The sequence below is a fragment of the Bidens hawaiensis genome, unplaced genomic scaffold (assembly GCF_021521415.1).
Source record: "Bidens hawaiensis isolate Kalapana, Puna unplaced genomic scaffold, B.hawaiensis_p1.1 tig00044301_1, whole genome shotgun sequence".
Classification (NCBI taxonomy): Eukaryota; Viridiplantae; Streptophyta; class Magnoliopsida; order Asterales; family Asteraceae; genus Bidens; species Bidens hawaiensis.
Window position 1 is genome coordinate 47,339 of NW_027497880.1, and position 27,670 is coordinate 75,008.

The 27,670-nt window shown below is 34.6% G+C and overlaps 3 protein-coding genes across 3 annotated transcripts; all 3 read right to left on the bottom strand.

Annotated features, from left to right (window-relative positions):
- Positions 1 to 14,219: 14,219 nt before the first annotated feature.
- Positions 14,220 to 15,474, bottom strand: LOC143594921 (ubiquitin-conjugating enzyme E2 28-like). Its single transcript, XM_077074105.1, has 3 exons — positions 15,209 to 15,474; positions 14,627 to 14,731; positions 14,220 to 14,530 (listed from the first exon to the last, which is right to left on the bottom strand). The coding sequence occupies exons 1-3, from the start codon at positions 15,404 to 15,406 to the stop codon at positions 14,387 to 14,389; spliced, it is 447 nt and encodes a 148-aa protein (XP_076930220.1). The 5' UTR covers positions 15,407 to 15,474; the 3' UTR covers positions 14,220 to 14,386.
- Positions 15,475 to 17,040: 1,566 nt separating this feature from the next.
- LOC143594925 (rac-like GTP-binding protein ARAC1) lies at positions 17,041 to 18,692 on the bottom strand. Its single transcript, XM_077074107.1, has 7 exons — positions 18,540 to 18,692; positions 18,350 to 18,437; positions 18,139 to 18,248; positions 17,994 to 18,057; positions 17,857 to 17,921; positions 17,678 to 17,743; positions 17,041 to 17,396 (listed from the first exon to the last, which is right to left on the bottom strand). Exons 1-7 carry the CDS (start codon positions 18,636 to 18,638, stop codon positions 17,295 to 17,297), a joined length of 594 nt encoding a protein of 197 aa, XP_076930222.1. The 5' UTR covers positions 18,639 to 18,692; the 3' UTR covers positions 17,041 to 17,294.
- Positions 18,693 to 20,641: 1,949 nt separating this feature from the next.
- Positions 20,642 to 23,824, bottom strand: LOC143594924 (protein ALTERED PHOSPHATE STARVATION RESPONSE 1-like). Its single transcript, XM_077074106.1, has 4 exons — positions 23,024 to 23,824; positions 22,728 to 22,930; positions 22,058 to 22,281; positions 20,642 to 21,548 (listed from the first exon to the last, which is right to left on the bottom strand). Exons 1-4 carry the CDS (start codon positions 23,661 to 23,663, stop codon positions 20,777 to 20,779), a joined length of 1,839 nt encoding a protein of 612 aa, XP_076930221.1. The 5' UTR covers positions 23,664 to 23,824; the 3' UTR covers positions 20,642 to 20,776.
- Positions 23,825 to 27,670: the final 3,846 nt, after the last annotated feature.

The following is a 27,670-nucleotide window of genomic DNA, read 5'->3' on the forward strand; positions in this document are numbered from 1 at the left end:
GGTGATAGTTTCCGGTGTGTCGGCCGCTTTCTTCGTATCGAGGACGAAGACTCTTGCATTGCCCTTCTTGGGCTGATTCTTCTGACCGCTACCACCCGTACCACCTATCGCGGGCTTATTCTTGGGACACTCGAAACTAAGATATCCCATTTCTTTACAATTATAACAGGTCATTTTCTTCTTCCAACAATCGGCTGCAGCGTGGCCAAGGTTTGTGACATGATTCACATAGTCGTGGAGTTAGAAGGCATCTACCCCGATGATACTTCTTACAGATCTTGCATTGTGGGATGCCTGGGTTGAAGCCTGACCTTCGTTGGTCAATACCCTTACCCTTGAAACGGGTATTCCCTTCCTTCTTGGAGTCTTGTGTCGTCACGACTTTCTTGTCTTCTTCTTTATTGCGGATCATTCCGCCCATCAAGTATCCAGCCAACTCCATCGCGGAGTCAGCGGTTTGTGGCAAGTGTGACCTTACCATGTCACGAATCTCTCGTGGCAGTCCCTAAATGTAACGTGTCACTTTGCTGGACTCCGGGGTAACCAGCTGGGGAACCAAACGACAGTATTCGTGAAATTTCGTGTTATACTCATGAAGGTTCGTTCCAACCACCTTGTGAGTCAAAAACTTGGTTTGAATTTGATCTATCTCGTGCATCAGACAGAACTTTGACATTAACAGCTCTTTAAACTCGTTCCAAGTTAAGCTATACATCACCTCCCTTCCTCTACTCATCATTAGCGTGTTCCACCACTCTAGTGCCTCGCCTTTGAACATCAGGGCGGAGTATTGGATCTTTTCTTCGTTTGAACACTTGCTTGTAATAACTATCGTCTCCATCTCCACGAGCCACCTCACGGTTGTGATGGCTCCTTTTTCGCCATGAAATTATTTTGGCCCATAATACTTAAAGTCTTTAAACGAGCATCCACTAATCTTAAGTTTCTTAAATTCTTTTCTAACGCCCCCATCAGCGTTTGACTCATGCTCACTTTCTTCCTCGTATGAAGGTCGAGTACGAGGTTTAGAGACAGATTTTCAGGAAGGATTTTCAGATTGAGTATGTTTTGTTTGTCTAGATCGGGATCTATTCTCAGATTCTTCCCGAACAGCTTTTCTGATCATTTGTTGGATTTGATTCATATATTTGTCGGGAATTGGTTCCTCTTTCTCGGGACCTTTCCCTTTGCTTCTCGTCTCTCGGCTTCCTTTCGGGAAACCTCTCGATTATCACTTTGTCGAGACATTCTTTTTTTTTCTTTTATTCTTTTATCTGAAATTTTAACATATTTCTTTTCTTAATATACAAATTTTATTTATTTCACATTCATATGATATGCATATTCTTTTACAACACACTTATATATTGTTTAAACGATATATAAAGTCCTATCTTTATTACATATGATACATATATCACACATATCATACAAACTATTTAACACATAAACTTCTTTTCACGCCACCATCATTCTTTTTAATCCCTCATGAACTTCTTCACAACTTTTGTCAATTTGTTACATTTGCGAAGAAGCTTGTCTCCTATCTTCTTCTTTTTCTTCTCATCCACAGCAATCTTCTTCCTAAGGTCATCAGTTTCGTGCAAGTCTCGGTCCAAATGCTCCTCCTGGGACTGAGGCATGTCAGTCGGATACCCGTATCTTGGAGGTGGGTCGCGGTAACCCATCATCACAATGTCATAGTGGTTCTTGGGATCAGGGTATGGAGTTGCAGTCTCATCGGAGGAATTATTGAAGAATGCATCGGCTGCTTCATTTTGCTCACGAATCTCATTGGCCTGTTCTTCAATGGATGGAATCTCACCTTGGTATGGTGGAAAGCTTGATGACGCCTTACCCTTGAGTTCACGGAGAAATTTCATGTATGGGTCCACAGAGCCATAGCTTTGGGTTGAGTGTTGTTCTTCCTCTGGTGTGGTTATCTCATTCGGATTGTCCGGATATTCTTCTTCGGGGTCGGTTTCCTCCTCCGGTTCCTCTTCTGGTTCCTCTTCTAATTCATCTTCGTTCATTGCCGGTATGTGGATCTTCTCATATGGCATCGTCACCCTCATCTTGGGTTTGTGAGATTGACCTTCCTTGTTGATGCGGGAATCAGCCAAATCCATAGTTGAAGTGCCCATATGCCACCTTTGTTGATCGGAGTGGCATTGCATCCAGTCGGATGAAGGAGACTTGGGTTCCTCCTTGATTGGTATATTGGAGAGGAAAGAATACGAAGGATGGGGATTTGCTGGTAAGTGTGTTTGACCTCCGGATGGGTAATATGGCGGGATTTCAGTCGGTTGATAAGTCGGGATTTCGGTTGGATGATATGTCGGGACCTCGGATGGTTGATACATCGGTAAACTTGTTGGATGATAGCTGGAATGTCTTGGTGCTTGGTACGCTTGATGTGGAGTGTTATCTAGATGGTAAATTGAACTTGGATTGGGGTTTTGGTTATGCTCTTCGTTGGAGTTGAAGTATGATTCAAAATAATCCTTGCTCATGATGCCTTGTGGGAATTTGTAATACTTCCTTGCTCTTCTTGCTTCATTATCATAGTATTCCATTAACTTCTCATAAGACATCTAGATAGATAGTTTAGATTGAGGAGAGGAAAAGAAAAGGTTACCAACCAATCTTATCCCTATTCAAATAAACAAGTAAATATTTCCTACGCTTGGATCGAAGTTTGGGTATTGTTTTATGATACCCAATTCGCTAAGATCGATGGCTCTGATACCAACCTGTCACACCCCCATTTCGGGCATAAGCGTGTGATCAATAGTTGGTATCATGTTTGTAAATATATCAGAGTAGCGGGTTAATGCGGAAGACTTTATAAAACATAAGGATCGATATTATAAATATTTACATTACAAAGGAACGATACAAAAGTCTCGTTTAGTATTTACTTGTTTATATGTTTTACAAAAAGATTATATTTTAATATTTAAATAAAATTATCCGAGCCATCGGATTCTTGACTTCTTCGTCTTCTCAAGCTCTATTCTTGAATACCTGGAAAATGTTATAAAAATACGTCAGCAACAAATGCTGGTGAATATGCTGACGCTAAAAATATTTTCTTTACTTAATTACCCCTCGAGACCACGTAAACCTCGGCAAATCTTGGCTTAGGAATAATCAAGTTAAATAATCATCATAAACTCGGGTCTCTACACTAGGTCACCTCAGCAAAACACCGCAGCGTTTTGACGTACTTAGGTACCATAAATATACACAAGGTCATTCTCACTCGGACATACTTTGGTCCGGGCCATCGTGGCTGGAGGTCGTGACCAGGCGTGGTGCGATGTGCCTACCGCATCCACATATGTAAGGATCCAGACAAACGTATACCACAGTCTGAGGGCTAGGTTTATACTCTTATTTACAATGTTTTTAGAGACACGTAGCCTCATGTAAATTTTTACACATAACACGTTTGTTTGTTTGAAAACAAGTTTGTAAAAGTGGGGCGTATTCACCTTTCAAATGGGATCGGCTTCCAACACCGTCCGTTGAGTCTTTCTTGCTATCTCGCACCTATAGTACGAGTATAACTTTCATTAGTCGGATACACGATCCGGCTTAAGACCTTTAGTCTTATTTATCTCGATGAACCTTTAGTTCATAATCTCTTTTTACTTTAAAACCTTTAGTTGAAAAGTAATATTAATAAACCTTTAGTTTATTTATAAAACCCGACATTTCTTCTTCATTAAGAAACGTATTTTATTCATATATATATATATTTTATCTTTCTTTTCTTTGTTTTCTTTGTTATGTCTTTCTTTGTTTATCGAGAATAACATCGACTTAGGGTATTAAGCCCTTATAATATTTTATTATTATTTTATTCGGGCATTATGCCTACCTTGTTTGGCTTAGTAATACCCTAGACACTTGGGCAGCACTTCGACCCCGCTTGCTTTTCAACGCTCACTTTAATCAACACTTTCGATTCGACACGCTTATCGAGACACCAACACGTACTTTGAGGTAGTTATCGGGTCGTCGGGGCAGCACCTCCTCTTTTACTCGGAACGTCGTCGGAAAGTGGCATGTTTATCGAGGTGTAGGGCACGGAAAACAAGGTAAAGGGGCACGGTTTTCGAGATAGATCGATGGCACGAACTTCAAGGTGTAGTGAGAAGTTAGAGAGAGAGTAAAGTGTGTGATTTGGGATGTGAGAAATGAAATCCCGTAGCTGCTATTTATCGGCAATTTTTGGATCCCATCGCGTACCGCGACAGGTCCCTCAGCAAGCCCATCGCGTACCGCGACGTAGGCTTGCTGAGTCAATGCCTAGACCTGCCACGTGGCGACATGTGGCAGGCGCCGAGCCATGTGGTGACACGTGGCGGACGTGTTGACACGTGGTGACACGTGCAAACGCTGCCACCGTGTGCAACGTGGCACACGTGTCATTATTTGTCAGACACCCCATCGTGGTACGCGATGGGTGTCTCTCTTGGCCTGTCGCGTAGCGCGATAAGTCAAGAAAATGGATTTTTCATTTTAGTCCCTGGAGTTTGGATTTTGGCAAATCTGGTACCTTGACTTTGAAAACTTAAATTTTTGGCCCGATATTTACGTGATGCTACATGTTTTTATTATTAAAACCGACCTGTTTTATATCCCGAACCTTTTAATAATATAAAAATGAAGAATTTCATGTTACATATTTTTTTTATGGTTGTCGGATCTTAAAATATCTTTTACAAACCTTAAAATGCTCCTAAGACGCTTAAAACAAACTTCAGGGACTAAAACTGCCAAATTTGAAAAATCAGATTTCCCTCCGCTACCTTAGCGCCGCGCTAAGTGGCAAGGTCAGAGCCCTTAGCGCCGCGCTAAGGGGCTTTGCAGCAGCAATAATGATTTTTGTTGTTTTGTGTTTGTTTAACTCAGTTTTCTCCACCATTTGCATGCAAACACTTGAATTAAACCTCATGCATGACCCATCCAACTTACCTTATAAATAAAAGCCTATCCCTTTCATTTTTCCCTGCTCATTTCATCAAATCTCTCTCTCAATCTAAGATTTCTAAGGTTATTATTCAAGTTCTTGGAAGTTTGACTTTCCAAAGTCAAACTGAGTTTAATCTTACATTCTAACTAACTTCTTAGTAATTAAAGCTTGTTGTTGCAACATATATATAATATATACCCCTTGTTTTCCTTCGGCTTTCACTTCTCCGATCTCGGTCGGTGAAGTGTCGGCCTTATAAGGCAAGGCTACATGAAAGATTATTGTAATCCTTGATTATACTCTATTCCGTCTTAATGCTTATTAATCTTGTAGTTACTTTATTTCAGTTTCTAATTAATATTTATTGAGTTCCATGGTACTGGGCATGTGGTGACTAGCCTCGGTTTCATCCCGAGTTGAGAACCGAACATAAACCGAACTTTCGTGTAAAAGCTTTATTACTAACATTTTGAATGTAAAACTTAAGCATTATTATTTATAAGTTATTTTACAAGTTCCAGGGTATTTTGGCATGTGGTAACCATCCCCAGTCTTATTCCGAGTCAAGGACCGAACCAAAACCGAAGTAAACCGAGTTTACTCGCTTAAGACACACAAGTGTGTTTTGGGCCACCGAAACTCATCTTTTTCTTCAAGATTATATTTTAAACTAATTATAAATTATTTTCTCAACATACTTGGCATATCGGAATCCAACTTGATCTTATAACAAGTTGGGACCGATAAAACCAAATACTCGCTAAATGGACGTTAAGGTTCCTCACAATAGAACTATATACTTGGTTAAGTCTTTTTGGATTTTATGGAGCTGTCTCATAACATTTATCACTTTGGAAAGTTGACTTTGAGTTTGGCCAATTATCAAGTCTCGAACCGACAAATCCAAACACCCGTTTAAAACCTCGTTTTGGTATTTATATAACAAAGGGTCTTGAAATAGTGCATTATAACCCACATAGTTACTTAACATAGGTTGAGTAATACTAATGAATAAAATACCAAGGCCCGGTTTCGGGTAAACTTATTTTTCAAGAAACATTTCTTTAATTCCTCAAATATTTACATTTTAAACCCTAAACTTTATTTATTTACTTTACTTGTCATATATTATACTTTAAACCCTTCCAAAACAATCTACTAACTCAAGACCCATTTAATCTAGGTGTTGCTCGTTAAACCGATCGCTCTGATTATTCACGAAACAATCCTTCAAGTTACTTAGTTAACGTGAGTACTTTTTCATCCCCTGTTTTCCATCTTACGTTTTGGGGGTGGCATTGCATACTTATTCATATTCAAATGATTTGTACTTTGTGTCTCAAACCACAAACACTTTAGTATATGTTACTTAAATAAATGCTCGATTTGGTGTTGTATGCTTTACATGGTTACATGCTATATGTTTATTGCTTTAGGCGGGTTGGCTTCTATGAAACTATTAAGTATGATCATACGCTCACCTAACTATTTTAGCTTAATTTCTAGTAGCATATGACAACTATTATCCGAGTATATTCGGTTGTTACCATATAGAAAGGTCTCTCAAACTATTTTCATATCTAATTTGTTGCTATTATTTATTGTTCCATATACGAGTTGTGGATTTCATCTATTATATACTTATTGTTCAAAACCATGAAAATTGCTCACCAACATTTGTGTTGACAAAGTTTATTTTATGCAATGTTACAGGTTTATTACTTGGTTGATTTGGAGACTTGAAGAACTATGATCTTGTGGTCGTTTAGGTTATTAGACATAATGAACAATTTATTTGTTCGGTTATTTGTATGAACAATGTTGTGTTATTTATGATATTATGAATTTAAATGAGTTGTTTAAATATTGTCACTTAATAGTTTCGTTGTGCAATGGACAATCGGTCATGCACCGACGTTTCCGTCGCTTTTGGTCAGGGTGTGACAATATGGAGGTTTCGTTTATATATATTAAGATATACATATATATAATGTTTTAAATATTACCACACGTTTGTAACATGGATACTCTCATAGTTATACTATCTATACTATATATATAGCAAATGACAAGGACCTCTTAAAATTTAAGAGGTACAACTTGTATCGCATAAATTACAACTCTTGATGCATGCCTTAAAGTAGTTAAGAGGGCATAGTAGTCTTTAAACAAACACATGACGGTTACAAATTATAGCTTCAGTTTTACTTCCTAATCTTTACTTAAGTTTTGAAAACTATAATTTGTGACAACCGACAAAAATTCAAGTCAAAATCCGTACAACTCATTAATAAAAATAAATCGTTATTATTTATCATAGGCATTTTAACACGCATGCATGATCATTCATCATTTAGAGATTATAAATTCCAAACACGTTCATTACGTACACTAGGTAATTATAGGAATTACCGTGTCACACATACAAATACCCTCACACACAAAAGTTGGTGGTACTATATTTTGGAGTACAAAAATAATAATCATATATTCTTTATATAAATGAATAGTGACTTTGAATCGTGTCCAAAGCGCAATGGTATCTTATAATTCGTAAACAAACCGTCCAACAACTAAATTAGAGTGAGAGCCTAAACTCAAATTTTAACAGTTGTTTAATAATTTTTTTACTTTAACAATACGGGCGTAAACACAAAATTTAGATAAATAATGCTAGTTTATAATTTGGAGTGTATCAACTAAACTAGTTAACATAATTTCATAATAATAACAAAACAAAATTTGTTTTTTTCCCATGTGATGCATAACATAACTGATGGCATGAACAGATGCTACTACAAATCTCAAAAATTTCATTAGATGGTAATAAAAGTAAAGAATCTTATTTAGTATTGACCAAAAGTAATACCCCATTTAACTATTATACAAGAGTGGGAGTTGAATATTTCAAGAAATGGAAAGCAACAATTAAACTTACTCCCTTTCACTACCCAAAATCCCACCCGTGAAATGTCACACACACTCACATTATATATGAAAATACAATAAATCAAAAGACTTAATAAAACTTTGACCAAGAGACTTTACTACTAATATCCTTACTTAAAAATAATAGGAGAAAAGTCTTGTACATGGAAAGCAAGATGGAACCCATTCTAACTTTAGTTCTCACCCAACCCCAACCGTCCAATTCCTTTGCATCTCCATATCTCATTCTTAACACACACCACCCTCATTAGATACATGTATACTATATGTATAAGGTAATGGCTATAAAATAAAATCTTGGGTTAAAAGTAACACACATCACACCCAACAAACATCACAAACCTACAACTCTTTCTTTTTCCACTTACATTACTCTCGACCAATTACCAAACCATTACCCTTTTTGTTTGATTTTTAACCAACATAAATACACTAGTTTCTACAAATCAAAACTTCCTAATCAAACACCATGGCATAATCAAGTCCAAAGAAGGGCGGGTAAGTTCAAGGAGGAACCAAGGAGTAGGAAAGACTTACAAGTGCTAGAAGTTTTTTGGAGTGCTCAAGATTATTTTATTTTCTCACTGAAAAATCTTCACCTAGCTTGTCTAGTGGTATGAACACCATTCGAACCCTCTCCTTACACTATAAATCTAGTTTAAGTTATGCTTAGTTCATCCAAGTAAATATAACTAAACAAAACTAATAATATAACAAAGTGGCTAAACTTGTTTAACTAGCATTTTAATAAATATGAACACAACATAAAACTATGGAATTTAAAATGTTGTCACTTAAAATACATTTATAACTCACAAATCTTGTAAGATGTACCTAGTAAACATAGGACATAGTACTTATGATTGTCAAAAACTAAACTAACATAGACTTAGTGGACTAAAAACATATAAAATGAGTGGTGTTTGACCAAAGAATTATTATGGACACACTAAATAAGATGGTGGTTAAACTTAAACTAATAAGTTACTTGAATAAAACAAAATGTTATAAATTCATTACTTTTGTGTCTTGAAAATATTATGTATATATTTTTAAGATATGAAGAGATTTATTTAAAATGAGACACTTGGGTGTTACTTTAAAAATTATAAGTTTATTTAATTTTCAAGAACCTATTTTAACCATACATAAGAATAAATGTATTTAAAATTATATATTCTTTTAAACTAGTTAGATGTTTCGTGTAACAACGTAGACATAGTTGTACTTATAATAACACACATATATAAGTATCTAGTAGCTATTTACTTATTAATTTCTTAAAGTCCATAAAAGTACAAGGTATGATAATTTATCTAAAATTATTTTTACAATAATATGTATTCTTGGTTGAATAAATACTTATAGTTTCTCAAAATATGTTTATACAAGTAATATATTTATTAACTTAAATATATACAAATACAATTTTCTTTAAAATAAAGATATAGTGTAATATATATTTTGTTTACTATTACTTATAAGATAAGTATATGAATATATATTTACGAAACATAATATATTAAACCTAACGTATCACCAACGAGTTCTACTATGCCTAGGTCTAGGTTGTTGGATGAACACATAGCATAAACCGACATAACTAATATGTCGTGCCGACCATAACAATAGCCCTTACTTGTCATAGGACATACTTAGGTCGGATAACGTCAAGATTCTTGTCATCACCACTCACCAACACTAAGGTGAGTTTCACAACCCCTCTTTACTGTTTTACTATTTTTGGGGTGGAAACATACTTAATCTTTTAATGCGTAATAAATAATCTTTATATAATCATGAGTAACTTGAGGCCCTTAAATTACCGGATCAATGCATTCTATAATCATCAACTATGGGTTTAGCCGAGGAATATGTGGGTAGTACTATCGGGATTGATCCCTCGCTCATGGTTAGTCGCTCTAACCGACGTTTTAATGGGAACATATATTCTATAATCCACACCGTGATGGCACGGTTATCGGGCATACATAATAGATTTAGGTTTGATTATAGGCTCATGTGTTATATATTAATTCGTATTCCTTGCAAGTTTACGAAGGATTATGACATTACTTTTACTTTACACGTTTTAAATTTCTTATTTAACATCAACGTTTTAACTTTTCGAAACAAATGATTTATATTGTGTCATTAAACTTGTGATCTCACCAACATTATGTTGACGTTTTCAAGTATGTTTTTCAGGTCGCTAAACAAGTAAGAAGTATTATGGTTGCCAAGCATTGCATGTCGGATCACCTATTTTGGAGGATTTTTGTCTATAACTTAAATTATTTTGAGTCATAGATTTGGAAATCCAATAATTAAGTCATGTTTTGAAATGCTTTCAAACCTTTTATTTTGTAAAATAATTAAACTATTTGGTGATCTATAAATGTGATGTTTGCTTTAATCAATAGCTGTGATTATCCATGATTCGTCGCACGCTTGCGATTCCGCGGAGGCGGGGTGTGACATAATTAAACTAACAACTTTGCCCCCTCATCTTTGACTACACCCATAACAATTTTATATTTTTTTATATTTTCTTCTTATATCTTTTAAAAAAATTATTTTAACAAATTCCAAATACACCGTTGCAATGTGCTTATTTTTGTCAACATTTCGGTTTAAACTTTATTGAATATCGAGTTACGGATTGTAATGTACAAGTCTAATGTCACACCCCAACCTACGACGGAACATGCCGGGGCGCGACATTAATTGTATCATAGCTCAGAAGACACTAAGTAAAATACACGTGTCAATATCTAAATTATTCATTCATATATCAATTTTCAAAAGCACAAACATTGTCTTAACAATAACGTTACAAATTAATAATAAATAATTTAAAACAAGAAAAAGTGTTCTTCAATCATCAAGCAACCTAAGGTCTCATCTACTTCCGATACTTGATTCATCTGATAAAGCTACATGCGTCATGCGTGAAAATATATATTTTGTCAACATAAAGTTGAGCAAGTAAACACGATTTTGAGTATATATAATAATAAAATGACAATTCCATGCAATAATTGTAAATCACTACAACTAGTATAACAATAAATAAAAGTTGTCTTTTCACTCGAATCATTTTAATAACGAGCTAATTCAACGGCGTATGATCATACTAATGAGGATGAAGATACCAACCAACATAAAGTAAACACGTAGTCACATTTGCACATATCAACTAATCGAGCAATTTCAATTACGCATATAGTGGAATCGTAGTGAAACCAATAATTTAATTGCGAACGCATAACGCCCCCAAAACTTAAAATAGTAAAAAGGGGGATGTGTATTTACTTACCTTTAATGAGGGAGTAAAAATACCTAGTTGTTTTTTATTATGAAAGTCGAGTTTATATAAAATCATAGGGTAAATTATTTAACCTGGTTAAACAACTCGATACAACCCATTTCAACCGGTTATACCATTTTTTTGATCCAATTCGGTATGAGTAAAATAGCGGTTTTTAAAACATTGGCTGTACTTATCATTGAAGCCGCACAAATGAGTTAAGGCCTTACATGGCTAAGAATAAACTGAAAAGAAGCTTTTAAATGAATCGGGAAGAAGACATCTTATGGCTATCAATTTGGGGAAGTAAATTATTTTGGTTATGGTATCGGAACGAACGTGACAAAATTCACATAGACTCACTGTGTTTTGTTTTTGTTCGTGAAGACAATCGACCGAATTTTTGTAGACTGATCAGCTCAATGCCAAGATCGATAATTGTTGGGTTTTACCAACTTCGAGTTTTACCGACTCACTGGTCCATCTCGAATTTTATAATCTTTTTATTTTTGGTTTGGTTCTGGTACAATAATTCACGTAACCGAAACCCCACATCGAGTTATAGACTCAACGCTTGCGTTTTACAACCGCCCATATTTTCCCGACCTGCTAGACGCAACGCGTCGGGCAACACGCTAGTTTAATACTATTTCTATGTTTTGTAGGCACCACAAATTAATTATGTTGTTACCATTGACATCTGTTTGTAAATTTAAACTTTGATATTCATTTCTTTCCAAAACTAAAATAATTTTAAGCCTTATTTTTTTCCATGTATATCATTAGGGATGAACAATTTCGGTATTGGTACAGATTGGTACCGGTACCCAAATCAGTACCACTTTGGTACCATCGGTACAAAATTTTTGAGTTTTAGGATCGGTACGGTATGATAACCATATTTCCTGAATTTTACCTTCAATACCGGTATAGTCCTGATACCAAAAATTTGCGATTTTCGAGATCGGAATTTTCGATACCAGTACCAATATGGTACCGATCTCATCCCTATATATATCATATCATCATTTTCGAGATGTGTATAAAAGTATTCAAAGTTTGGAAAACCCATAATGGAACGTGTATAAGAGTAGTTAATTTAATCCTACTAGAGGAATAATAAATTAACATGAACGAGTATTGCGTTATAAATTGTTAATACTGTCGCAACATCGTGCGGGTTTTGTACCAGTATATTGAAGCAAACATGAATTGCTAAAATTAAGTTCAACTTCTTTGTAATTTCAGTTCTTTAACTTTTGAGTTATTGTAAATCAGCCCTCTTAAAGTTCTAAATTGTTTTAATTTGATCTCAAACATTCTCTTTTGTTAAACTTTGTTTAATTTTGTCCTTCTGAAGTATTCATGGTTTTAATATGTTCAATAATTTTTTATTATATATGTATTTTTAAGTTACTGCTCTTTTTAATGACCATCATACAAAGTTTTTTTAGTATGCCGTTATGACATGTTATTTTATCTATGTGGCCCCGTTAAATCGAATGTGTATTTACAATAAAGTATAAAACTTTTGTTGAAAACGGAATTGTATTCGCAATAAAATATATTTTTATTGTAAGCTATACAGTGAGTGCAATACCACGTTGATACCGTAATGAGCCGAACCGATATCAACCAAGTTTTCTTTTATATTTAGATAAACATTTTTTTTGTATCGAAGTGATAGTCGTTATGATGTGTTTGTATATCTGTATTTAAAAACTCGAGCCCGTTACTAAGTTTCTCGTGCAACGCATGAAGAGAAGACACTAGTATATATATATATATATATATATATATATATATAATATTTTGACCCCAAAAATTTACATGTCTCGGTCAACATCCCAATTCGCCCTACCCTATGGCTGACCTTGTTTACACACCAACAGAGTATCCAACTCCGAGTGAACCTTACTTTTGAAAACATATATATTCGTTCCAGATTTTAGCAGTTGAAAATTTCCATATATGTTGTGGTTCAACATGTATGTCGTTATGACTTATGACATCGATGACATAACACCAACCAATACACCATGTAGGTGAGTTTATATCACGACCTCTCTAAATTATGTTATGTGTGAGTACGTAAGGCCACACTAGTTTAAAGTATGGACATGAGCGAGTCCTTGGATAACATAAAAATAGTGAGTGGATTAATGTGAATGTCCACATCCCATCACGATCACACTTGCAACCTATATACTCGTTTTTTTATTTTTTGACTCTTGGTTACTCATGTATGAAACATATTGTTTAATATTTACTTCTTTAGATTATTTACTTATAGGTCATTCAATTGCATGATTGACTAATTGTAACTTTACATTATATATTTGTTATTCTCTTGTCTAGCGAACTGAGTCAGTCACTTTTATTCCCTTTTCAACTATGGGGTGTTACACATGCATCATTCGCGATTAACTAATATAACGTTATATTTGTTTAGTCACTATCTCCTCGTCTTAGCCGGTGGGTAGCCATGAATAACAATGGGACGATTTCTTTCCGAAAGGGTAAAATTATGATAAACGAAGAAAGATGTTCTTGGGTTTTTGGAGAGAGAGAGAGATAGAGAGAGAGAATACGATTTTGTATTAAAAAAAATTATTTTACATAAAACTCAATATTTAGATTAGTTACATAAATGATCGTTAGAAGGATAAATAGACAAATTTTCCCTCATCTGAGTGCATGTGACAGGAGTTAACGTCTAAAATAGACATCCGTTAGTAGAAATGACGAAACATATAAGTTTTTTTAAAACATAAATGTTTTTTTTATATTTCTATATAATGACGAACTCTGAAAAATCTATGAAGTTATAAGAAAAAAAATGTAATTTCTCATTCTTTTTTATATGCTTCGTTCTCTTCCCACCCGATCGTTACTAGACCCACACACATTTTTATCATCCTATTACTATTCATATAGAACATAATTTAAGTACCATTTATTCAAATCAGACTCCAATACCACATTTAAAACCATTTATTACTATTACAATTTACAATCACAATCATAATTCGTTCATACTCCTCATTATCTAATTCTTTCTAATTCTTTCCATTTTATGTCGCTCTTTAAACATCATACAAGAATTTGTAATTAGTTACATCACTCGATTTACACCATATGTTTCAATACATAGCATACTTTTGAGTCCAACTCCGAGCCATGGCTTCATACTTGACCTTATCAACCTTGCACATATGTGCGATTTCTGGGACCAACGGGTCATCTGGGTTCGGATCTGTCAACAAAGAACATATCGACAACAAAACCTACGTATATAACCCACAAAGCAAATTATTGTTAGTTTCTTATATTAATAAGTAATTTAGCATGTACTACACATAAAAGAAAAGGAAAGATAAAACCTTGGATATAGTTAGTGCCGGACTCCATTGATCCTTAAGAATATCGAGACATATGTTACCATTGTTGTTTATATTTGGATGAAACACTTTGGTCCTGAAGGCAACCTAGGAGTTAACAAAAAAAAAAACATTATTACTAAAAACAACAAATTTGAAGTGGTGAAGACAAGTGGGGGTTGAATTTCTGACATAACACAAAATTCGTGTGTTTGATTTGGTGTAAACGGGTTCGGTCCATGCTCTTGTCAACCCAACGTATTTGCAGGTTGACCACTTTAACTCATATATTTTTTATTCTAAATTGTATCAATATTATAAATTAAATTGGTTGTGTATCTTATGCCAAAATCCAAAACTAAAAAGAAAACTGACATAAGATTTTATAATCAAAATATAACTGTTTTATATAAATTTGTATTTTTTTTGTTATACAAATGTGAATTTAAAATATTAGTATCTGAAAACAACAAAAACTAAAATTCTTTCCGGTCAAGTGTTCGGTTAGCCCACGAATATGTGTCGTGTTCAAGCTCACGTATCTGACACGACCCATTTATATCCCATAGAGATAAGAGTTTGTACCTTTGGAGGTTTGAAAGGGTAGTCTGGAGGGAAATGAATTGTAACTTGAAACACACCACCAGAGTACGGGCTATCGTGTGGACCGATGATGGTTGCTTGCCAGTGGAACATGTCTTGAGCCACGGGACCCGCACTGCATGAGGCTGGAGGGTCCCTTTGCAAGTCTTTGAGTTCTTTTAGAATCCTCCTAGAAGCCATTGACACTATGGGTTGTGTGTGTATGTGTATGATGAAAGAATACAAATGGTTTGGTGCATCTATTAATGGGTTTGAGAGGATATATATATAGTTGTAGAGAGAGAGACAGTGGAGAAGGTATATATTCTAGAAAATTTGAGTGAAGAAGAACAAGAGTTTAAGGCCATGCAGGTAAAGAGTAACAAGATTCTTGCTCATCACTTCCAAATATTAATTTCACATTAAACCAAAAACCGAATATTACTTTCCAAATAATCCCTTGTATTATAAATTTGACGCATTTTTATGTGATAAAAAGAATATCGAACGTCAACTCATAAATTTAAACGGTTAAACAGGAAACACGTCATTTCCTTTTATCAGACATGTGTATTTTAAATAAGTTAATGTAATTTAATATACTGAAACTGGATTGAGAGTCTCTCATGTAAGATAACAAAGTAAGATGTTTGTAAAGTATCAAAGGATTTAGGTGTATAATTAATATATACTGTTATATTATATATATAACTATTATCGAACTCCGCAAATCATTTTTCGGTTTTTCAAATTAGGTTCGGCTTTTCGCATGCAGATTCGAATTGGCTTTCAAAAAATATCTCAATTCCAGGTTGTGGCATCTAATTTTTTTTAAACAAGTCTATATGCAGGAGAATTTTAAAAATACTAGTCTACCATAATAGGACACATGCATGCATACAACTATATTGACTAAACTAACCCCAGCTAAATTGCATATGGCAACCTTACAAATACAAGTTTATGAAAGGAATAAGATGGAAAATTTGATCCACTACAAGTGAATCAAAATCTTTCTCCATTGATGTTCTACTTACCAAAACAATCCTAAATATACTTCTACTACTTTTGTATAATCTAAGTGATTTTTATACATCAAGTTGATGCTCAATGGGCCATCATTAATTGTATCTTCATATTCATTCAACATCAAAAGTTGAAAGTGACAACATGACGCGTCCTTAGCCACTTGATAGATATAACAGGGGCATATTCAATTAGGGGTGCGTATGAGTCGGTTCCGGGTTTAAACCAAAACTGAAATTTTGGTTTTTCAGTTTCGTTTTTACATATGGTCAGTTTTCGATTATGCATTTGGGCCCGAAAAAAAGTTGGCCTAAAAACATATTTGGGCCTGAAACTTTAGGCCGAAAGCAATCGTTAACATCATGTGTCAATGAACTTGGGCCTAAATATTTAGGCTCAAATAACAAATAAAGGCCATAAATCCATTAAGAAATACTTATAAGCAAGTTCATGGTGGTTTAGTTCCGCTTTGGCTTTGGTGAAGGCAAACCAAACTGAACCGTAGTTCTTCGTTTTCAAGAAAAAAAAAAGCTAAACTAACAGTTATAAGTTTGAGTTAGTTATTTCGCTTCACTAATCAGTTTTTTGCTCATCCTTACATTCATTACATACCTAGATAGTAGAGAATGTCAAAACATAGCATAAACGCATAGTGCTTGTTTGAAAAAGTGAGCTGGTTATGCAGTTGCATACCTGCCTTATATATCATATTTAAAGCAATAGGTGCAAGTGTTTCTCTACTTATGATTACAAGAAATGGACCAAAGAATAAAAGAAATGCATAAGATAAGAAGCACCATTTGGCCAACTATAAGATAAGCATATAAATTTGATAAAATAAAAATAAACAAACAAACAAAATATGAATCCAACGACAAATTTTTCTAATCTACCTGGATCTCTCGGGTCAAAAGTAAAACATAGAAACAGATAAATTAAAACCTGACACGGATGATGGAGACACATGACAAGCCAAATGTTGTTTCACGCAGACGATCACTGGTAGCCTTGATGATAATCTTTTGGCCCGTTTCGTCATTGACCAAATTGACCTTACTTGTGATCATAAGATAGAGCACGCCTTTTGACCCGCTTTCTTCTTTTTCTTTGACTTTGGAGGAGCAAGAACAACTTTAATTGCAGCATCAAAAACTCCCTTAACATTCTGAGAAACATGATCACAGGTGTCACATAATGAATTCGTAAAAAGTAAATTACAGTTTTGGTCCTTATATGGGTTCCTTTTATCATATTCATATTTTATATTTAAATTTGTGATCACATATACGAATCACAAGTTTACACATACACATGTGTAAATAACCAAAAAGGATTCGTTTTTGGACTAAAATGATTAAAGAGAGCCGGCAAACTACAACGACCAAAACCGTAATTTACTCATTCCTAAATTGTGTTTAGAGAAAATCTATGCAAAATTATACGTGCCTCTTGTGTTTTGGCGCTACATTCGACGTATTCAGGTGCTCCAATCGTCCTCCTTAGCTCCTCTCCCTAAAATAAGTCCAATCATGTATACTTTTACACGTGCCAGTTTTGACCTGTTTACCTATAAACGTGTCGACTCGTATCTGATGCACAAGTTTATATGTGGTGATGATCTTTACCTGAGCGCTGTTTATGGGAGTTGCACCGGGATGGTCTTCAAAGAACTGCTTATCATCCCGAAGATCTATAATCCACCAAAATTCAATTTATAAATTTGTGTGTTTTAAGATAAATGATTGTACTTTTAATAACTCACCGAGTTTGGTTCCAACAAGGACTATTGGGACTCCGGGAGCATAATGTGTCAATTCTGGAATCCACTGTGCACATAATTAAAGAAGATATTATGAGGGCGATCAAAATATAAATTCTTTCTAAAAGTCAAAAGGACAGATATTTACCTTCTTGGAAACGTTTTCATAGCTGGCCTTGCTAATAAGTGAAAAGGCTAAAATGAAAACATCGGCCCCGCGGTAGCTTAACGGTCTTAATCTGTTGTAATCTTCCTGTCCTGTTACCGGCGTTTGAATTTTGACAACATTAATTATTTGTTTCTTGATACAATTAAGTAAATAAAAGGGAAAATTAGGAATTGGTTAAACATAAACTTACCAGCAGTGTCCCACAAGCCAAGATTGACAGTGGCACCATTGACAACGACATTGGCACTGAAGTTATCAAACACGGTTGGCACGTAATCCTGTTTAGAAGAAAAAACAAGGAGGAATATGATTCCAAATGTGTAGAGATATTGTTGATCAAATGGTAATATTGTACATTGTGATCAGCAATCAAATGGTACCGTGGGGAAGGTGTTGCTGGTGTAAGAGATCAAGAGACATGTCTTTCCGACAGCTCCGTCTCCGACCGTGACGCATTTTATGAACTTGGAAGCGCTCATTGATCATACACAAACACAACACAAATGGTTGTTTTTCTTCTTCTTCTTCTTCTTCTTATTATTATTATTATTATATCTTCTGTTTGTTCTCTGTCCTTGTCCCTCTAACAGATTCACGCAGGGAAATTGATAATAAATGCAAATTGAATAACAGGAGTCAATAAAATAAAATGTTAATGAGACAAAGGTAACAACAATAACAACAAATGCCTAATTGGGGATCGATCAAAATAGATTACCGTATTATAGCCGGGAAAATATGCAGTTGAATCGCTCACTGGGTGGTCGACATCAATTTTTAATTTCCCCAACTTTGTACCATCAAAACAAACATAAATAACTTATTTCATTATCTATCCTATATACAATGCACGGCAAATTAAGTCACCTCAATTTTAAGTAATTTACAATTTTTTAAACAAATAGTACAACCTATTAGTAGTCATTCTAACAATAAATTTACCGTTTCTTTAATATTTCTTTAAATTATTTACAACCTTGCCCCCTTAACTCATTTGAAAATTTAAAGAATAGTTACAATTTTGATCTCTATCTTTTAATTATATATTATTTATAATTTCACTTTAACCCAAATTCCCTCACGATTTTTAAACGGTCATAACTTTTTCATACGTTAATATTTTTTTTAAAAAATTGCACCATAAAAACGAGCATTTAATTCTCTTTAATTTGAGTATGATATTGTCATAGTTTGTTTTCAGTTAAAAAAATAACATCTTACGTATAAACGTTTGTGGTCCGGTTTTGATGGTTTTAAACTAAGCCGTGAGCCAAGCCGTTTTTTATCATCGAAAACTGAAACCAAACCGTTGAAAATTAAAACCCAATAAAAACAAACCATTAACAATGGTTAGATTTCGGTTTCATTTGTACTTCGCTACTAAATTGAATTTAAAATAAGAATTCTTAATCCACGGTTTCAAATGAAACGATGAGCACCCAAAAAACTCTTACGTGATTATTAAGGACTGTATTTCCCGCTGCATCGCGCGGGCACTCGTCTAGTTTTAGGTAATGGTTAAGTTGGAAACATTGTTAATCGATTTATGGGTTGTAAGAACCCGTACAAACCGGTTAGTGGGCTGATCTGTTTAATTAAATAGGTTGGCGGATCAAATGGTTTATTTAAATTGAAACCCAGGCATGACCTGCTTTAATTAAACCGGTTAACTGGACACGATTTATTTTTAAATGAGTTAAATAAGAGGTCTGTAGATTAAGAGATAGTTTTTTAATCATGTAACATGTCTCTGAAAGTTAACCATTAAAATATTTCATTAGTCATTAAGAGGTGTAACCAAACACGCTCTACCTTTGATCGGTTCAAAATCATTAAGAGACTACCAAACAACTCATGTATGTTAACCTAAAAGTTGGTTATTTTTATGTAGTGTTTCGGTTTACATAAGAAATAACCGGTTGTAACAAAGACTATTGATTTGAAAGTATATTTGTGGAACCCAAAAAGTAGTATTTATAAGAGAGTAAGAATCGACATAGTTTTACTTAATAAAAATACGGAGTAATATTTAAAATAACTGATTTACTATAAATAGAAAATAGTAGAATATGTTAGACAAGGAATATACCAATACTAGCATGATTTTGGGACTATACTAGTGTTGCTAGCAAATTAAAGAAATTCAGCAAGTGTTTCGATATGTTAATTCCTAAGAATTTGTGATTCTGATAATTTGTTTTATCGTGCTCTTATTTGTCCGTGATCAAACAAGCTTTCATAACTGATCTTTCAGCTGAGATACTGAGTTTTCTAAATAATCAATTAGGATATTAGCAAAGCAATTGAATACAGATTTCTTTTGATCGGTCCAAACACACTTTTAGGAGTATAGTGAAACCAATGACTCTTAGTTTGGTAGTATGCTGTAATTTCAAATGTACATGTGAAGATTCAGAGTTACTGCCCACTGGTTGTGTGACATAAAGTCACAAATGAAGACAAATTGCATTTTGTTTTTAATAAATTCAAGAACAAGGAATATCTGATTCAAGAACAAACAATAAATAACATGATTCTACAACTTCCTACCAAAAAGAGTCCAACCATTCAATCATCTTCCTATTCACATAAAACTCAATCCAAACACCCAAAACCTCTAATTCATTATACTCTTCACCTCCTCCAATATATTTGCTTGGTTGCAAACCGACTCGAAAGCATGTGTCCAAACATTTGCAAACCCCGTCACCGCTTGAAACACGTGCGGTAGTCCCAGTTGTAAATTATTCAATGTCATCGCCCTCGTTACACCTATAGACTTCTCATACTTTCCCTTCTCTTCCTCAACTCTCACCCTTAAAGCTTCCACCTTGGCCCGTTTATCAGCAACCCGGCCTGTTATTCTACCATCTGGGCCCGAATACACGCTAGGCCCATACTTGCTTTCCAGAGCCCGAAGCTCCATCGTTTTCTTCTCAAGCTCTTTAGAAAACGAGTCTAACCGCCTCTTTTGCTTTTGCTCATCAAACTGTTGGACCACTATGGCATGAATTACATTCAAAAGGGCTTTAATGCCCTCGGAGGCAACATTATCAGGGGCGTTATCGGCAACGAGCTGCCATTCTTCACAAAGGGTGTAGATTGCTGAGTCTTGTTTTGTCTGGGTTGACGAGTTTTTGCTGAACTGGAAGAGGCTGAGCCGAAGCCACCCGGTCAATGATTGGATGTAGTCGCGTTGACTTTTGACCAGGTTGCAGAACGAGAGGTGCCATTGTTGGACTTCAAGCTCGAGTTGAAGTGTTGACTGGCGGTGGATCTCGGTGGTGGGTTCGGTTGACAAGTCAACATTGTTGATGTACTTGAGTTGTTCTACTATGTGCATTTGGACTTGGTGGCTTTCGTATAAACTTCTCCACATACTCATTAATCTGCACAAGTCAAAATTGAAACGAAGACCACAAAGTCAACAAGTAAATATAATATAAGTAAGCCTTTAACAAGATGAACAAATGAATTATGAATGACCTTTTTACAAGCTCAGCAAGTCAAAATTGAACCACAAAGTGAAAGGCAACTTAAGAAAAAGTAAAATATAATATTCTTCAACCAGATCAACAAATGGAGTAAGACCTTTAACAAGCACAACAAGTCAAAAAGGAACCCAGGACCAGAAAGTTAAAGTCAACAACAAGTGAAATATAATATGACTGACCCTTTTTAACAGATTCAACAAAACAAGATTCAATGCAAAAACAGAAAATCAAGGTGCACAGCAAGTGACATATAATATATAACTAACCCTTCAACAAGAAAACAAATAAAATAAGCTCAAGAAGTCAAAACTGAAAACAGGACCACAAAGTCAAATTCAAAGTCAACAAGAAAATTATAATATAACTAGCCCATCAACAGAATCAACAAATGAAATATGACTGACCCTTTAACAAGCTCAACAAGCTGTGGATAAAGCTCAGACTCTCTGAGTTTAATAATCTCCTGAGACGTTGACTCAATCGCCTGACCCGAAACCATGATCCTAGACTCCAACTTCTCAACCTCTTTCTTTGCCTTCCCGATTTTCAAATAATCACCTTTCTTCAACTCCATCTTCCGAAGTTGTTCACTCTTCTTCTCGTGCTCAGTTTTCAAACTCTCAGCGTTCTACAAAACCAACCAATAATTCGACAAAATTTGACACCAACGAACCGAAACAAAAACCAATGGTTTGGTTTTATGTTTTTTGTAAAAACTGAACGCATGTAATAAAAACCGAACCAAACTTATAACTTTCATTTTCTTAATTTTTTTAATTTATATAACATTAAATATGTAAATCAAATATATTAGCTCAAGTGTATAACAATCAATAAGTTATAAAGTTATTACTTAACAAATGATTTAGGCCCAAATTCATTATTTTTGGCCCCAAAAGTTTCAAACTCAAATGACAAAACCGAACCAAACTCAATACGAAACCTAATAAACCAAGCCCGAACGGTTTTCACAATTCAAAAACCAAAGTTTAAGTTTTCGGTTCTGTTTTAGCCAAAAACCCACTCAAACCAAACCGTACACACGCCAATTTTACATAATCACAGTAGCATTACCTTAACCTCCTCACATAACTTCCTCTCCCATTCATACAATCTAACCACCGTAGAACAGTGGCTGCCCGGGATAGCTGACCCGCCAACCGCACCAATGCCCGCCATCCCATTGCAATCAAACTTCATCAACCCATTGAACCTCTGACTCGAGTTCCAAGAGCAGAAAAACGGGTTCAAATTCATTCCATTCCCATTAATCTTTCCTGTTAAATGTGACAATAAATTCAAAATTGGAACAAAATTTGTGTAAATTAATGAATTTGAAACTATTAATTAAAGGGTGTTAGCTATGTAACCTGAGGATGCCGGAATCTCCAATAAAGTTGACAACTTTCCCCCCGAATCCGCCGCCCGGAGAAAATACTCATCCAATTCCTTAATAATCTCAATCAAGTCCTTGTGTTTACTCGAAACCACCACCGGCAACTCTAGAGGCGTCTCATCTGAGCTCGTTGCCTTCAATGGCGCCGCGGCGCCGGAGGTGGTTTCCGCCACCGTCTCGGACACAGTGGTGGCGGAAACCACCTCCCACTCGTCTCCACGCACGGATTTCTCACCCTCCATCAAAGGCATAAATGGGTCCCAGAAATCCCACGTGGATGACGATGGCGGCGGCGGCGGCGGCGGTGGTAAGGGAGTTGATGACGTGTTGGTGGTGGATGTGGTTGTCCATGTTTCAGATGTTTGACTCATCGGTGGCGGCGGCGGTGGTGGTGGAATGATCGCTGGCGGTGGTGGATTGTGGTGTTGGAGTGGTGACTCTGCGGTGGCGAATTGGAGGAGTGCGGCGCCGGTATTTTTCAATGAGCGTAAATACATACTGTGTGCGGCGGAGAATGAGTTTCTAGCTTTGACGAACTGTTTCATGTAACGTTTTCTTGCTTTGCATCTTGAAACCATCTCTTTCCTTTCAAATTTTGAATAATAACAACCCATTTTGAAATTATTATTCAAGATTTACACAAATTAATAAACTTTTTTGATGTTTAAGCAAAATCCCATCTGGGTGATTCTTGAATCATCATGAAAACCACAAATTGGGGGTTTCTTGAAATTTCAAATTTTAATTCTGTTTTAGCACTTTCTCTCTCTAGATAGGAAGAAGAAGACCAACAAGTATAGTCTTTTGAGAATCAGAGAAAGTGGACGGACATATTTGTGTTTGTGGAGATTTTATTATTTTTTTTGTGACGAAAATGCCCCTGGATGTTTTTAAACAAAACATGATACTGTTGGAGGGAGTACAAAAGTGCACGGGAGAGTGGTGGAGGTTGAGGGGTAATTTTGGAAAACTGTTAATTTCAACGGGCTTTATGTTTGATATGGAATGTTGGAACTGATTTTAAAAACATTTAATGTGTGAGATTTTGATTGTTGTGCAACAATAACCTATTAGCAACCAACATTCAACATTCATAGTAGATAAACATAAGAACATAATATAGAGAGAGGTAATATAGAATGATGGATGGAATGAGTTTTTTCATTGAGTATCTCTAATACCAAATACAAAAGCCACTATTTATAGAGCTAAAACATTAATACAACATAAATAATTATGTAAGTTATGTATGTGGAAAGTCACCACATTATGGATCATTCATAACACTCCATCTTGACTATCCACATAATGTGATACGCTTAGTGATGTTGCCTCATTAAAAACTTTGCTAAGAAAACCCAGTGGAATAAAACCATAGCTAAGGGAAAAAGAGTGCAACGCGTATAATGCTCCCCCTCATTTATATATCCTTTAAGTGACGGAGTCTGATCTTCTGTGAAAGTCTATCTAAGACTTTGGAGTTGATAATTCACCACTTGATCTTGTAGTGTACACTTTCTTATTCGGTGGAATGATGTACTATCTTCATGTAAGACTTTCTCATCTTGTAAATAAGTAATTTGTAATGCGTCTTCTTGTAATTAAGTACCACAACATCCATAACTTTGTTATATTACATTCCCTGCATTAATACGACTAACCAAACCTTTTGACGGGTTAGAAAAATATAAATCATATATTACATACCTTGCATGTATCAAAATCTTTGTTTATTTTCGGTGTCTCTTCACTTGAAACAAATTATATCTTATCAATAAATAAATAATATGTGTAGTTATGTATAGCTAGCAAAAATATTGCATAAATTGCAATAAACTATGGTACTTCTTAACCAAGAATTTCTATTTAGAATAAGAGAAATTTGTTCTATATGAGATGAATTTCATATGTATTAAATGTTTCAACATCTTCTATATGAAGTTTGATTGCTATAAAAATATCACTATACAAATGCTTTACACGCATATCATCTCTTTATGGGATACAATGTAATCATCAACATGATTTTAAAATGTTCAAAAAATGGATCGAATATATCATATTCGTATCTCTTTTCCCGAGATAATCACCGAGTTGATTATAAAATGTCTGACTCGGCTATATTAGTTCACATTAGAACCTGTTAACTTCATATAGTAAATTTCTTTAGCTTTAGTTTAAATGCTTCATGCGTGTATAATTTGTCATGGATTTCCTTTCATGTTGACCAATCATGTATAAAATTTACTCTTCAAGAGTTTTGCACATAAACTTCATCTTTTTATCACATCATTTTCTATATCACATTCAAAGATACTATCAACAATTATCTTATTTTCATTTCATATTGCAGAATTTATATATATAGTGTATTGAATATCACCATATGCTTAGTGATGCATAAAAATTACATCATTAAATTGTTTACTTTTAAGCAATGAATCATCTTAAGAAACTCGCAAGGAGTCTCATTTGAATTTTATTCATCATAGCATACAAGAATAAAAATGTGCTCGGATTCAATTTATATATTGTAGTCATATTGTTCTCAAGAACTTTATATGATTTTGGAAACTTAAATGCTTTGGAGATTTCATATAAATTTCATTTTAAATATATATGCACATATCAAATCTCTCTTGTATCACCCGACTAAACTTGTTGCATCCTCCATTAAAGAATAAGTCCTTCTCATAATTAATTAGGAGTTTTTCAGAAAATACTTTTTGTCACCATTGTGCTTTATATTTCATAATGTCACATTTCTCATTAGGCTTCGGCACAAAGGCTCATTTGTATCTAACGTATTTTACAACCGTTAGTTATAGGGACCAATTGCCCAAAACATCTAGATTCGTGAGAGATTTCATTTTTGCCTCACTTGTGTCTTTTTCTTTTTATTCATTCAAATTTCATTTATCTGCGGAACTTAATTCTTGATCTTCATCTTTTCCATTATTTCAAGCGCTATACAAAATTATCAACGACGTCGATTTTCTGTCGGTTCCACATATTTTCAGACATGATATAATATATTGAGATCTCTTTATTCAGGTACCTTAGGTTCTTCTGGAACCATCATGTCTAATGTCTCTTCAGGAGACCCTTTTATTATACCTCGACTTGACCATTTTAATTACCTGCTCCATTTTCGAGGATTTTTATTATGTGAACTGAATCGTCTACCATGCTTCAGGCATGCCATAGACTTATCACAAATATATTGTTGTCCTTCAAGGACACTAATCTTAATCGGAGCACTAGCAGTTGGTATATGTGACTTAGCTAGTCACTCTATTTAGGTCAGTGAATGCATATGGTAGTTAATTCGCTAATTGTTGTAAATGAATGATCTTTTTAACTTCTTGCTTACACTTTACAACTTGAGGATCAACATAATGATAATTCATTACAACCTTTTAATTTTCCAACTGCTTCTTATTTCCCCCTCATGTTAGAAATATTATTTTGTTTAAGTAAAATCAATATTAAGTCGTAAACGAATGTCACGTTGGTGACTCTACATACATAATTATCAATACTTTTCCATATCAACATATATTCCCAACCTTCCTTGATGTCTCATGTTTGCGCATTATGGAGGAGTAATTACAATGTATATTGCACTTTTTAAAACTATAAATGGGAAATATTTGGTTCCTGACCGAAAACCAATTGTAATGGGGATAAAGTATTATTGACTTATTGACCTTATGTGAATTAATATTACCTTGTGTAAAAAACACATGTTCCAATAAACAAATATGAACTTTTACTCTCATAATTATTGGATTTGTATTTAATCATAGTCGTTTGTTCATCACCTTCGACAAAAATAATTTTTTTTGTAACAATATTCATCAGATATTGTTTAACACTTATTCCAATAATCATTAGTAATATTGGAATTAAGATCACCGCTAGAATAGTGTGCTTGCTATTAGCTAAGTCACACGTCACGCAAACTTCAGGTTGCGAATTTGATAACCATTTAGATGATGCATCGATTTAAAAACACTAAATGGTATCATGTCGGGATATACATATATCATTTTCATAGTATATTAGAGATTTATACCCAACTTCGTTGGTTAACAATTAACTTCCCTTTGAGAACAAACATTCTATGTTTAATTACCATGAAGAAGCTTTTGGTTCTCCAAAAATTCACATCATCAATGACTCGGAATAGTCAAACCAGTCAAGCCAATACAATGAAAAATCATGATCCATAATTTTCCAGCTTATGATCATATATGTTTTAGTTTAACTCGTGTTTGTTTAATACACGACAGAAAATTGAGAGAATAGTGATCATCACTTTAAACATTCATGTTAAAATACATTTCCCGTGTTTTATTCTTGTATAATCAATCACTTAGTGTGCCATTTCTTGTGGTCAATAGTAACATGGTTGATCTCATTATCAACGCGTGGGTCAATATGATTTCCTCATTTACCATAATCGTGACCTTTATAATGATCATTGTATAAACATCACATTATTAACAAAGTTGATCTTATTATTAACATGAGCATCATAACAATTTTTAATTATCATGATCATAGACTTTACACGATCATAACATCACATTCACATCAAGGAATGGATTATTAGCCA